A 15,413-nucleotide genomic window follows, 5' to 3' on the forward strand; every position below is an offset into this window, starting at 1 on the left:
AGTCCTCCTGGAGTGTCAGGTGTGGTTCTGTTGTAGCAGTGATGCTGTAGAAAGGGTGTAGTCTTCTTCTGAAGATCAGTGGAAGAAGAGGCAGCTGTTCCTCTGGGAATCCAGTGGAGAAAACAGTTCTGGTGCTCCAGAAGCTTCAGATTATATCCAGGTAGGAATGCTTGGCTCCTCCCTCTGGGCAGAGCATCTCCCAATGGGATGCTGTAGTTCTTATCAGTCATGCAGTGACATTCAACAGCCTCTTATCAGCAGATGGCTCCTGGGAGGGAGGAGTCATTGTGGAAGTGATAAGGAAAAGTGCCCACTTAAGAGAAGACAACTGCCATACAGATGGGAAATAAAATACAATGTGCTTGGTGATCCAGGACAACTGCTTAGTCACTGCTTTTGAAAACGTGTTATATATCTTTACCATTTCTATACAAAATTATTTAATATATAATCCACATGACACTGAACATTTAAAATTTATTTAGCTGCAGTTTATGTATATATGCTTTTAAAATAAATTTTTATATGTCTTTGCTTGATTGATGATGGAAAATAGTACAAAATACAGAATTTTTTAAAGATCTTTTTTTGTGCACCTCTGCAAGTAGCTCAGTTTTAGTTGATTGTATGTAGTTACTGTTTTATTTCCCATTTTCTTTCAGAATAATCAGAGCTAAATTTTTTGGTAATTTTATGAAACACTTTCTGCTTGTGGCAAAAATATTATTTTTGACTTACTTTCTCAAAACTTTGCATTTTTTTCTTCCAATTATGAATCTCCCAAAAAATTAATTTTCATTTTTTAATGCCTCAGTACATATCTGCACAGAACACACCTGTTCAGCTAATTTTCCTTAATATCTCTTCATTTCTGCACCAAGTTCATTCCTGTACCACTTTTCCTTGAGCTCTTCCATTTGTAGTCAGTAATGTTTCTTTCAGTTTTCGAAACTAGTCCTTAATTTGATCTTCCCTGATAACAGGGAAAGAGAGGTCAGAGGCAGAGGGATGTTGAGTAGTTGTTTTTACTTTTCCAAAACTGGGAGGATAATAGGGAATTGAAGGTTTGGCAGAACTCTGCAATAATTTCTATTTTGCTACTGATAGAGTTCTTCCCTCAATCCCAGCTCATGTTTGTCTGAATTCATCGGGTCTTAATTCTCATTTTAAAATTTTCAAGACATGAAAGATTTCTACTTATTTGATTATATCACACTTAACAAAATTGAATCATTATACATTAATAATGAACTAATTAATTGTGATAAATTGCAGAGCTGCAATTTGTCTCTTCCATTGCCTTGCCTTAGGGGTTATACTCTTCTCAGCAGATGATGGATAACTTGTCTGATTTTCAGTTTGCTGGATGTTGTCACAAAGTGTGAACTGGATGCCTTTGACAGTATTTTGTGCTTTGCTGTGGCATAAGCTGTCAAGAAGGGTGACAAGGGATAGATACCCGATGATTACTCACTAGGTCATGCACCTGAAATCTCATTTTGCAAGAAAGATTGTCTTTGGTTAGTCCTACAATGTTTCTTTAAATGTTGTCCCTGAAGTAAGCTTGTAAGAGCTTGTTATTCAGAACATTTATATCATGCCTTTTTTTGTCTCTCTCTTGTAGATAACTGAAGGATTAAAATATTTTTTGCTTGTTTCTGAAAAAAATATGTTTTTCTTATTGTAATAAAAATAAATATTTTTGACATTTAATATTTTTTACTTCCTGACTTGAAAATAATAATTTGGGGGTTAATTGGGGGGGGGGGCTAGGGGGAATTGTTTATTTTTGTGGGGTTTTTTGTTTGTTTGTTTGTTTGTTTTTTTACATTCTGCTAATGATAGGAAGCCTGAAGATCAGAAAAAAAAACAAACAAACAAAAAAACCTACATTTCATTTTCATGTCATACACTGGAATAACATAGCAGTGGCTTTAGTGAAAATACATCCACTTGCAACAGGTGGGAAGCTGGCCACTAGTCTGACAGAATATTTGTATCAAGGAAGCAGTTGGTTTTCAGATAAGAAGTTTGTTGTTAATCGTGTTGCAGTTTGTTTGTATGTCTATAAAAATATGTATTTTGTTTGTTTTTTATCATGCTCAGGCCCATCTTGTTGAGTGTCCTCTCCTTGCAGTTGTAATAGAAGGTATTGCTATGTTCCAAATACATCTGGTGCTGCAGATAAATGAAAGTTGTGATGTGCATGAGACAGAATGACACTCTAGAGTATGAAGTTAAGTGTTGCTGGTTGACTGTGAACTCCTTTGCCATTCGAAAGCAAGTTCTCACTCTCAGCTACCTGATTTATTTGACCAATATTGCTTTATGAGAGCTGGATCCATCCATGGTAGGATTGTAATTTAGATCAGAAATGCCCTTTGTAAGAAAACAGTTTGGTCCAAGTTAAAGCAGCTGACACTTTTGAGCGACTCAGAGTGTGGCAGCTGGATTTCCCTCTGATGCAACCTAAGCAGAAGGTGCTCTCACAGTGCCCCTGCCCACATCTGCTGTTGGGGAATTCAGGCTACAGCACAGGGAAAATGCAGCAGAAAATAAAATCTCCAAATCTTGTATATGAATACTTTTAATCCCAGCAGCAACTTTTTCAATATACATAGCTGATTCCATTGCCCTGCCCTTCAGGCTGATACAGGTGAAGCCTCTGAAACCAGGGTGCTGTTAGAATAGCAAAATAATGAGTTTCTTACAAGAAGCTTTTTGTCGCTTCATTTTTTTTTTTTTTTTGGGGGGGGGGGGGGGAGTTTGTTTGTTTGTTTTCCTGAGAGCTATATTTAAAAAAAATAGGTCTTTCTTATTCATTTTTTGAAACAATTGCTACAATGGGTTGTTAGCAGATTGGGCCGTTATTTCCCTGGAGTACATCCTGAATTGATGCAGAATGTCAGAGCACAGTGGGATTTAGCAGGTGCTGCGCTGCTGCCATTCAGTTTTGCTTCTTTCATTCATCAAATATGAAAGTTAAACATGTGAAGAAATACCTGTAAGAATGAGTCTGAAGTTTGGTTTATTTCACTACGTCATTTGAATCCTACACTTTATTTTAAATCCAGATTAATATTTTCATATCTTCTTTCTTTATCCTGGGAAATATGTCATTCTGTATCCTTACTCCCTGACTTCCGTTGAAAGTAGCTGCTTAAAATACTGTATGACTTGAGGATTTTGTATAATATATTCTTAACCAGTTTGTTTCAATATGCATTTTTTTTCACTCCATAGCCATTGCTCCAGCTGTGTCTTTATTTCCTTAGCACATTGTTCACTCCCTAATATTGGAAACAATCCATACAGAAGCCTTTAGAAACCTCAAACTCAGCAGCTACTCTCATTTTAAAAGCTCTGTTTCTGCAGTATTTACTCATTTAGGAAGGATTATGTGCCTTAGTCAAATATGGGAGGCTAAAGTAATTAAAACTTAATACACTTTAGGCCATTGGGGTAGGTATTTATAACAAGATAAAATTTCTTCTTAAACAGTAAAGTAGATGTAAGATAAGATGTCTTTCTTCATCCCATTCCAATTTTCTGCAATTTTACTGCCTTGTCGTGTGGTTTTATATTGACAAAGTAAATTAAAAACAAGGAGACCTTCAGCAAGCACGTTTTTAAATTTTATTTTTGTCTGGACATTGTAGAACAAAGAACTTCTATGCTGAGTGATTAAAGCAGTGAATAGGGAAAATTCAGATGAGTATATACTCATGAGAGTACCCATGACATGGAAGCAGACAAAAACAACTACAAAGAAGCTTAATTTTACTGTCTTCTCAAAGATCCTTTTGAGTTTTTTTATTATTTCAAAGGCTTTTGAATTCTTATGAGGTGATTTATGAGGATTTTTCTTTTTATTTTCTTAAAACATCTAAAGCAACAAGCCCCAACTCCTAATATTGTCATCTGCTTATTGGATCAGACTGACAAAACACTATGTGCAGAGAGAGTGGCTGAACACTGCAAGGTTACAGTGTTCTGAAAATGAGGGATGAAATCAGTTTCCTAGGCAGTAAAATTTTTGTCATTAACTTCAGGGAGGCCAGGATTCACTGGAACACAGCTTCTGTTCCAGTGAATTCTGGAATCTTAGAACAGGACTGGGAGTCTGTGTATCCTTCTCCATAGTATAAATGCTATAGAAGAAAAAAATTATATTTTTCCTTTTGTAAAAGGACAGGGAAGCTTTTTACAGCAAGAAATAGAAGTATCTTCAGAGAAAGAACCACCTTTGTTTATACAGGCAGCAAGTTTTCAACTGTCTGGTACTCTATAGCCTGTGAGAGGAGTTTTATTCATATTCTCCCTATATAATCTGGAGAACAACACCAAACTATACTTACTTAGCAGTCAAGGTACAATACATATGATGATGCTAGGGCCAAGAATAAAAATTTCTGTTCTGTTTTTATGTTCTGAGAACTCATAATGAAATTGCATATGGTAAAGATTTTCATCTGTTGGACAGAGGGATAGTTGAATTTCATAAAATATCAGTCTGCCTTCTCTTTGGACCAGCCTGTGACCAATAACAAGAAGAAAAACAACAAAAGAGAATGTTTGTGGAAATTTCATTATTTTTAATTCACAAGACTCATCCATGAGCTGATTGGAATATTGATGAGGAGCAGGAGCTGTCACATCTTTATCAGCTCAGGTGATGAAACCGACCTTGTCTCATCATCATTTTCCTCACGTTTCCTGCTTGTGCACTGTATTCCCCTCACACTTGGTGTGTCTTAGATTTCTGTTGCCAGAGAGATATTGAAATAATATAAAGCAGTTTGCTATTTCTTAATATTTCACATATATATATGGGCATTAGATTAGAATCCATTAACCAAATCCTCTCTATTACTTTATTATTTTTTAAAATGTGTGTTCTCCATATATTGCCTAGATAGGAAAATAATTTTACAGTACAAAAATTATTAACAAATGATTTTAATATTTTATAATATGCACAACATACATATGTATGTACTCTATTTAGAAATATATATTAAGTCAATACAGATATTCATAGTTTATTTGCATTTTAAGCAATTATTATTCATTAATGAGAGATGAATATGTGGCATTACTTCCAATACTTGCTCTGCCATTAACACTGTGTAAAAGTGCATTTTTGTGGTTCTTAAATGTGCTTCTAAACAGACATTTTCTTTATTTGTAACAAAGGGTGACATACCAGAGTAGAGAAGCTTTTTGCTTGCCAAGTCCAATTCTTAATCTAGCTAGATCATGTCACTCCTTTAGTAAAATGATCAAGCTCAATCTTAAAAGATCTGGGCTGCTTGCTGATATCTCATAGCAAAAGACCATTTTAGCACATTCTGCTCTACAAGAGACCTTTTAACTGCCTTTTCTAATTTATTCTCAAGTACTCTCTACCCATTTGCTGTGCCAGTGCCATCCTTACTCTTACATACCATTTTTGAGGGTGGGCTTCACTTCTGACTCGTTTTTTAGGTTGTGTCACTGAACCTCTGTCTACTTTCAGAGGGCAGATTTTCTGTTCTTCACAGCCCATCTTAGAGGCCATTTTCAGCATTTTGTCCACTTGCAGTTCATCTCCTTGTCATGATGGACGAAACAAACTTACAGAATCCCAAGCAATATGATGAGTGGTCTTTATTTAATGGTACTACCACATCTCTGGTTTTGCAGGAGATACGTGTGCTTTCCAGTTTGCCATGACTGGGGAGGGGAGAGAATGAAATGTTGGTGGATGTTGTTCATGTTGTAAGAAAAACTGTAAGAACTTTTTAAGAGGGGATCTACATAAAACCAAACAGGATGGCCTCCAGTTCTGAATTAACTGTTTCCAGACTATAATTAAAACCAAATAAGATGGAAAACAGCAAAATTACTTAAAAGAGGCAGAAAGCATGAAGTATGAGAGCATTTTTTGCATGAGTTTGTCTGTTCCTAGTCCTTTTCCTTCTCACTTAAGCTAACTATTGCTTGAGATTTACTGATCTTTTAAGTTGCTCTGGTGATTAGAAAGTTATTGAAGTGGTAGTACTGTGGAAGAATGATGACAGAATTTAATAACTTATTCTAGAACAGCATTTGCAGACAGTCTTTTGATTGGTTTTATTTGGTTTTGTTAACACCTAATTAATTTTTTTTAGAGAGAGAAATCTTCATTAAAGATCAAGCACATCTCTGTAGTTACTTTAATTTGAATGTCACTAGGATATCCTTTGAAATGCTAACAAAAAATTAGAGCAAAGTAAAGGAAGAGCAGAGTTAATATATTAAATAAGTGCATGGTTTTTGATAATTAGTCCCTTGTATTTCCATAAAAATACACATATTCGTCTGTTTGGGTTTTTTTCTGGTTTTTTTGTTTGTTTGTTTGTTTTTTGTTTTTTTGTTGTTGTCGTTGTTGTTGTTGTGTTTGTGTGTTGGGTTTTTTGGTTGAAACATGTGCATGGTTTTTGATAATTAGTCTCTTATATTTCCATAAAAATACACATATTCATCTGTTTGTGTTTTTTCTGGTTTTGTTGTTGTTGTTGTGTTTGTGTGTTGGTTTTTTTGGTTTTGTTGTCGTTGTTGTTGTTGTGTTTGTGTGTTGGGTTTTTTGGTTTTGGCTGGTTTTTTTTGTTTTTTTTTTTTAAGGAATTATTTCCAGATAGTGACTCTACTTTGTTTGTGTGTTGGTTTTTTTGGTTTTGGTTGTTTGGGGTTTTTTTTAAAGAAATTATTTCCAGATAGTGACTCTACTTTCAAGTCATTTGTAAAATGGTGAATTGTATAATTATTGTTTTTATAATAATAAAATAATAATAAATTTTTATCAGGTTCTTAGACTGTGCATACCTCTACAAAATCTGAAAAGTCTTTTAGAACCAGTTTAATGAACAGTATCTCTCACAGATTTTGTCTTCTTGCCAGAAAATAACCTTACAGCACTATGTGATTGACATTGGGTATTATGCCATTCTGAAATACATCCTGGCATATTTTGATATAAGAGGAAGCAAAGCAACAATGTGTAAGATGCTCAAATGCTGTTTTCAGCAATGGGTTGCAGTTTCGAATATCAGTGTCTTTTGTGTTTTGTAGAGATAAACAACTTGTTGAAAAATTATGAGTGTGTACTAAAGAGTCTGTGTCTCTGCATTGTATTAAGACTTTTTTGTTGAATTATAATAGAAGCTTAATTCCTTCATCTGTTCTTGACATTTTTATTCTCATTTCCCTCTTGTGAGCATTACTTATTTTAATAACATTTTACTGTGCTTCTCTGGCTATCAGTGTATGGCAGCAAAGCCAGGCAGCAGACAACATATAGCATTGCCAATTAATTTACTTGATTTGGACAGACACAACAGTATTCTAGACTTCAGTGACTTCTTCATGGAATTATTTATAGAAGTGTCTGGGACATAATGTCAAATATCTAATGAGGAGTGGAGAAGTTATTCATTAAAAAGAAAAAGTACATGACATTTTATCATTTATGCTTTAATTGTGAGCATAAAATATCTACTCTATAGAACTTGAAATTGTTTGATTCAATAATTGCTCCATTTATTAAAAATTGTATTTTAATGCTTTGGTTTTATTCACCATTAAATGCGTGTTATCCAAACAGTTCTGATTATCCATTAATTTTAAATTATGATATGTTGGGATATGGAAATGCTTCCTTCAAAGTAAGATTTTGTAACTAATTTGAATAAATGTAATATTACAGGATCTAGAAGAGCATCACGTAATGACCTGCCCAGTTGGAAATTCCACTATATAACAATGGCTGTTTGTTAAATTCAAAGATGTATTTTTGCTTTTCCTCCCTTGCTTTGAGTGCAAAGAATACATTGCCTTGGCATTTGTATATACTTGTTGTGATAAAATTTAAGAGTCTAAAAGAGAAGGTGGATAAAATACCACCCAGTTCCCTTATCTCCTTTACCTGTTTTGTGATCAGCTGTAAAGTTTCTTTGGATAACTGTTTTGAGTTGGACACTTTCCTATGGTTTTGTATAAAAAGCATAAATATCTAAAGTCAGGTTTCTAATGCCACTCAAAGGACCATTTACCTTGGAGAAAATGTTCATTTTGAAGTCACTATAAATCTTTTCCTTGCTTTGGCCTTTTTGCTATTGCAAGTCAGGAGAAGCTGACTTATAACACACATCTAAATTGAAAGGGTTGAAGTTCAAGTTACTACTAGAACAGTTCTTCAAATTTTATTTGGCATTTATGTCGAAAATTCATGTGTTTGTGTGTATATACATGTATATGCATACACTAATAAAGACACACATATGGATAAGCCAGTGCAAAAACCCATTTTAAAAGTACCTTGAAATAAAATGTCCATTCCTTCCTAGTCCCATGTAAGAGAAGTGCAACTTTCCAGTGGCAGTGGAGAGTGAATAAAATTCTGTGTAATTTAACATAAACATGAATGAAAGTAATCTTTTAAAGTCATAAAGAAAACTAGTTTATACCTTCAGTAGAGTTTCTCTGTTATCTTATGAGTGTGGCTACTGATGGAAGCATCTGTGTAAATTAGTAAAACACACAAGTCATAAAGAAAATTAGTTTATACCTTCAGTAGTTTCTCTGTTATCTTATGAGTGTGGCTACTGATGGAAGCATCTGTGTCTACACACATATATGTAAAAATATGCACTTGCAAAAGTATTGTCTCTTTTCCCATTTTGAAATACCATAATATTTGATTTAAAATATATATTTGAATCATAACAATTACCACTCAGTGTTATCTTTAAAGAAATTAACGGGTCAACTTTATTAAGCATAGTATGGAAGGGTAATACATACCAGATATTTAAAGAAGAATAATGAACTGCTAAGGAGCTCCCTTCTCTTCTCCCCAGTGTCTGTGTAGCTGCCACATCAGGGAACAGCAGCTCACATATTTTCAGATATAGGAAATAGCTCTCAGGCTTTTCAAATAAAGTTGTTCCCTGTCTTGCATGCAGGCCAGAGCCTCTACATTGAATAAATCATCAGAAGTGTATTCCAGTTCTTTTAAAGAAGGTACAGCAGTGCTCCCTATTTTTTATTGATTGCATTTGTAGGGGAAAATTGAATCCATTCCTTGTCAAGGCCCCTAAACCTCATATCATAAAAAAGAAGGAAAAAATGAAAAGATGGATGGAGTTCAGTGAAATTAGCCACAAAGAATGATCTTTCATATTGTGTGATGGTGAATTTTATTTTTTCATCTTGCTTGTAGCATGTGAAAGGTAGCAGCTGATGCACTCTGAAGTAGTAATCTTCAAAGACTTCTTTAGAAGAACTGAAAAAAAGCTTATTGGAGAGTTTTCTCCAACTAGATTTTCTGCCAATTATCAGTCAAAAGCTCTTTCCTGTATGTAAGTTAACTCAAAGGAAGACAAATAGATACACAGAACTGTAACTGTAACACCTCTAAACATTTTATTTTAGTAAAATGCTTTTTTTTTTTCCCAAACAGAAAATAAATTTTCACTACATAGATAAGGTTAATATAAACTATTTCTCCAAGAAGGGTATTCTGACAGGTGCTATGTTCTCTTGTATGAGCTAGTGAAAGTACCACAGCTTTGATTTTTTTTTGTGCCAATTCAGAATCAGGATATTTTATAAGGAACCATTTGGAGAATAGTTTTTTGCTCATTGGGACTGGGTTTTCTTGCTTTTCTTTGGGAAGTTTCAAATCCATTGCTCTAGGCTTTAAACCAGAACTCAGAGGTATTGGTTTGAATTTGATATTACCAGTGATATTGCATTCCAAAAAAATAAAAAAGGGAAAAAAAAGGACTTGATTTGTAGCTCATTTTTTTAAGTTCAGGGTGTATGCTTTAGCAGAAGGAAAACATTAATAGAAGCTGTGGAAAAACACTTAGAAAAATAAACTATTCAAACTAAAATTCCTACATTTTCCATCATTTACTGATTACTGGCTTGGTTAACACAGATATGGGTGCATTCTATATCAAATATACTTCTAGATAGAATGAAAAAACCCAACCAAAAAAACAACCAGAAAACAAAAATAAAAAAACACTCCAGGAATTATTATTTTTTAATAATCATGTAATCATTTACTTGATTATCAGTCCCACCAAATAAACTGTTTCTGTTCCAAACACAATTTTTTTTTGTCATAATGAAAAAGTGAATTAAGAAGAAGGTGAGCCTGTCATGTGTTATGGTTTATTACCATATGAGAAATTAGAACTTGGTCACTTAACTGGGAATTTCTGGGGTGCAAAAATTTCTGCAATATTTCAGAATAGGAATATATTGCAAACTGTTAGGAGCCTTTTCCCAAATTTATTACAGTTTCCTTCTGTTAAGATGCTCTGTTCTTATTGGTTTTCTTGAATTCCACATTTTTTTTTAATTCCAGCTTCATGTCTTGGGCCATTTGAGGGTTTTGGTTTTTTCTCCCTTGCTGCAGATTCTTGGATTTTTTTTCTAGGCTGTTGTATTTATCTCCAGGAGAAGGTTATAGAGGAGGAGGAGGAAGGGGAAAGTGGGACATAAATAATATCATAAAACTCTTAAATCTCACTGTAAAACATCACTTTCCCACAAATATTACACACAAGATCTAGTAATCCTTATCTCTTACTTTATAGCCTAATCTCAACAAGTCGGATAAAATGCAGAAATTATCAGTTTTAGTTTTTGGATTTGGCACTTAAGTATTTAGTTATTTTACTATCTGTAGACCATCTCCTTTTTTTGGTATATGTTTATTTGAGATATAGATTTGCATTTATATGACTGTGTATGTGCAGAGGTGTGAGTACACAGATGTAACTCTTTGTAATACATTTTTGGGTGATATTACAGTCATGGTATCATAATATATGCTAAGTGGGAAGGGACCCATCAGGACCATTAAGTCCAGCTCATGGCTCCAGGACCTGTGTTCCTTTAGAGCATTGTCCAGATGCTTCTTGAACTCTGTCAGGCTTGGTGCTGTAATCACATCCCTGGGGAGCCTGTTCCAGTGCTCAGCCACCCCCTGAATGAAGAACCTTTCCCTGATACCCAACCTAAACCTTCCCTGACTCAGTTCCCTGTTTTCTTCTTGAGTCTCCTCACTGGTCACAGAATTGAAGAGATTGGTACCTGTCCCTCCAAACAGGAAACAGTAGCGTGAAAAGAAACAAAATCAAGCTGAAAATAGCTTGTCTACCTGAGTGACAGAGCTTCTAATGACTTAATGGAGCCACTTCTGGAAGAAAGATCTGACACAAAGTCAAGTTTAGAGAGTCCGTACATAATCTTTAATTGCACAGTAGGTCAAACAGGATCTAAGACATAATTGAACAGCAACCATTTAAAAATTATAATTTACATCTCATGGTGCCTAAGGGAATTTTTCTTCTTTACATAAACATATTTTTATTTATAATTATCTACTTGACAAAAAAGAGGTATATAATACAAGCTTATTGCTTACAGGAAATTTCAAGAATTGGAAATTTAATTTGATATTTCTTCAAGAAGCTGTCTCTTGAGAGAGTAATATCTTAAAACTACTCTGAAAAAAAACAGATAAACTTTTCTGCAAAATACATGGTGTAGCAATTTTCTCCTTAACCTTTAAAAACAAGCTTATAAAATTTAATGTTGTGATCTCATTTCTCTAGTACCTTTTAACAGCCTTACTTTGAAAATGGGCTGTAAACTGTTAACTTTCAATCCATCCTTATTTTTATCTTTTTTTTTTTTTCATTGTAGCAGGGGGCTAGAATGTGGGCCTACATACCAAATTTTGCTCTGTAATGCCACTTAGGTCCCTTAAATGTGAATTGGTTTTATTTCAGCTTGACTTGCTCATTTGCAAAAGATGAATTTTCTTTCCTGTCTGCAATATCATAACGTAAGCAGGATCTCTATGACAAGTGGCAGTTTTCAGTGGATTTATACCTACATCTTTAGCTATTTTCAGAGATTTTTTCCTCTTGGTTTCTTTCTACTCTTGGCTTGCTGATCTAGGAGCTTCAATTTAAGAAATATTGCTTACAATCCCAGTGTGCAACACAAAAGAAAGAATTAGTGACTAAACCATCAAAAAGCCTTTTGAAATTGCCTAAAATTGGTGGGGTGGGGAGAGGGGGAAGAATTAGTGAAATACTTACTTAAATACTGACTGATTGAGGAGAAAAGCATGATTTATCATAAGGTGTTTTGTTTCACAATACAATTTCATTGATTACTAAGTCTAGTCCATTGATTCTTTAGTGTAGCGGTGTTGATCATTTAATGTTCAATTTTAAAGTTTCCCAGTATAGGTCTTTCTCAAGAAGGTATAGAACATGTTAAAATATTCCATACTGGTCTCATTATATAAACTATTTGATTGATTAAAACAATTATTTGTACAGGAGAACTTAATGAATGTAAGTTTTTGTGTAGCTGGCAACATAGTGTTTAGCTGAAATGTGATATTTTTTTTTGTATTTTAAGTTAATTGACCTAACTCATAAATGCTAACATTCACTTTGCTGTCGTTACTGTCAGAGCCCAGATCTATGAACATTAAGACCTTTTTAGTGTGTGCTAATGAGCACTGCTGTTCATGCAGCCCCACCTTAATACTAGCAATAACTCATCAATGTCTTATTCCCATATAATCCATTTTGAAAGTGACATCTCTGTTACATTTATATTATACCTGCTTTTGTTGATTTCATTCTTCTCGTTCTTATTGCAGTACACTGTAATTAGCCAGCTTTTATTTTTCTGTAAACAGTCTTCTCTGTGGTTGGGAAGTGCAATCAAAGTGACATCTCAGAAATGAAGTATTTTTAGAAGATATTGTCTGTGCAAATAAACCAAGGGCCATGGCATGCAAATAATGCAAGCAAAAGAAAACAGTGTGAGGAATTTGAAGAAGAAAGGAAAAAGAAGAATTGTGTTTTTTAAAATTTAATTTCTGAATTAGTTAAATTAAATCTTATCGCTTTCTCAATATTCCAGCTTGCTTTTTGTAGCCGTTGCTTCCCGTGTTAGGATGTGAATTTCTAATAATAGATTTGTTTTGTCTTTGACAGCAACAATCGTGTTAAATGAACTCAACTGGACGGCAGCGCTGGATGATGTGTTCAAGAGGAACAGGGAGGAGGACCCCACGTTATTATGGCAGGTTTTTGGCAGTGCCACTGGCCTCGCAAGGTATTACCCAGGTAACTGAACTGTCCTAGACAGCTGTCCTATGCCATGTATTGCATTAAAAATATTCTGAATTAGCTGCGAGTAGTGAAATAACTTTTTTACGTAGGCACAGTTTCTTTATATCAGAATTACACACCCGAGGACTGTGAAATTATTTTGGCATAAAGGTAACATGAAGGGGAAGGAACTGGGAGTGAAATATGTAAGAACAGAAGATTATGTCATTTGAAAAGCAGAAGAGTATTTAATTTCATTTTTCTATTATTTTCTATCTTGTGTAGATAATCACTTGAATATTTGCAAGTGAGATTTTTGAACTTGTCCAGATTTAAGATAGTGACCTGGAAAGTAGACATATAGTCATGTTTAACATCAGTGAAAATGTGATTGCACCATGCTATGTTCATGTCTCTCAGAATCCACAACCTCTGACAGGTACATCTTTGCTATTAGAGCTGAGGTCAATTCAACTTGATTACTTCAACCAGCATCTGTTTCACCGAAGAATTTCATCACTTGATCACACTAATTAATTTAAATAGATGTATATTTTACTGAATTCAGATAATGAGTAGCCTGAATTTGATTTTTGTTGTTAGCTATGTAATGGAAAGCCTTGTTTTATGGCAAGACCTGTGCTGCTGCTGCTGTTAAGTGATGCTCTTATCAATGCCTGAATAATATGTCCACTACACACATAACAATTGTGTGAAGCATGTTGACTCATGCCTACAACTGCCTGAGGAAGAATTTTGAAAACCTTTCTCTTCTGTTTACACAAGATTGTTTGTGTTTCTGAGGGCGAAGGGGATTATTCTAAAGCTGTTATTGTATCATTATCACAAATGCTAGCACAGGCAGAGAAACTGCCTCAGGCTAGTTTACAGGAAGAATATTTCATAGCACTTGAATCCTGTTTGTTTTGTCATGCTGGATGATCATGAAATAAATACAGGGAGACGCTGCAGGAAGAAAAAAATATTGAAAATGCAAATTTATTATTTATTTTGTTTTCCTACTCTTCCAATGCTTTTGGGACTATCATCATGTGTGGAGCCAGAACTTGTAATGGCTTACTATGTGATGTTTCTCTAGTACTGAAAAAGAATGTTTCTTAAATACATCTCCCTGCCAATCTCTAGGAAATAATATTTCACTTGAAAATAAATCGCATATATTTAAAGATAAATTCTTCTATCTAGCTAACCTGTCTACTCCAGTCGTTCACCAGCACAACACAGGAGCCTCAAAATCTCAATGCATTCTTCCTTAGAACAGCTGTATAAAATGGGAGAAGCTTGTCTCTGTTTTGCAGGTGCAAATTTTCTTTGTATATACTTAATCTAAACACAATTTAAAATTTAATGTAAAGCCCAGATGTTCACATCTGCTATTTACTCTATAGCTAAGTATCTAACAGCTGCCTAATTCTGTCAGAACATAATTTCATAAATTCCCAAGTAATTCCCCAATTCTTAAATGCTGGACATTCATACACAGCGGGGAGCAGTCTGATACTCTGTAGGTTATATCTGTTGTTTTGTGCATCTGCTTTCCATTGTAGCTCAAAATGGAAAGCCTTTTGTATTTTAGATTTGTGTAATAGATCTTTGTGCCAGGTTCTCAATCCCTCTCTTGTTGTAAACTTCTTCTCAGTTTGCTGACACAGCAGGTGTTCTGAAAATTAATTCAGGTTTCATACGCTGAAGTGGATGTTTTTCACATTTGCATTTTAAAAATTATATTATAAGTTATAAAAAATTGCTTCATTATATTGATATTTGGTAAGCCTGTTTCAAAGTGATTAATTTTTCCATAGTGATGATATTTGTGAAAAAATTTGGAAATATCAAAACCCAAAATTAAAATGCATAGAGAAGTCTGCTCAGTATTATCTGGAACATACTCACCCAGTCTTTCTTCCCATATTTAAAAAAAGAAAAAAGATCTCAGTACCTCTAAGCTACAAAGGGTGTTTTCAAACAGAGTTTTTGTGTATTAATGATTTTGGTCTGATACTGTCCCACTGCTTTGAGTCATGGGTAAAGGGTACATCACTTCTGTTTTGAGGAGGCTCTTGGGCTGTCCTTTTCACCATAGCAACCAACAGCATGAAGGGATCTTTCTGTGAGCAACCCTGTGAGGAGGGAGTATGTGTAAAATATGAATGCTTGAGCCACCAGCTCCCCAGTCTTCCCCTGTCACTTGTGGATACATTATTTTCCTTTGAC

The 15,413-nt window shown here is 34.5% G+C and overlaps 1 protein-coding gene across 2 annotated transcripts in view; it reads left to right on the forward strand.

The window, feature by feature from the left end:
- The window catches only part of CACNA2D1 (calcium voltage-gated channel auxiliary subunit alpha2delta 1), a 368,301-nt gene that overhangs the window by 241,942 nt on the left and 110,946 nt on the right, over positions 1–15,413 (forward strand). For both annotated transcript variants that reach the window (XM_039723786.1, XM_039723787.1), the window contains exon 7: positions 13,062–13,193. In XM_039723786.1, the coding sequence (XP_039579720.1) occupies positions 13,062–13,193 (132 nt within the window). The remainder of the gene's footprint in view (positions 1–13,061; positions 13,194–15,413) is intronic.

Source organism: Passer montanus, unplaced genomic scaffold (genome assembly GCF_014805655.1).
Source record: "Passer montanus isolate IOZ18808 unplaced genomic scaffold, ASM1480565v1 scaffold50, whole genome shotgun sequence".
Taxonomy (NCBI): domain Eukaryota; kingdom Metazoa; phylum Chordata; class Aves; order Passeriformes; family Passeridae; genus Passer; species Passer montanus.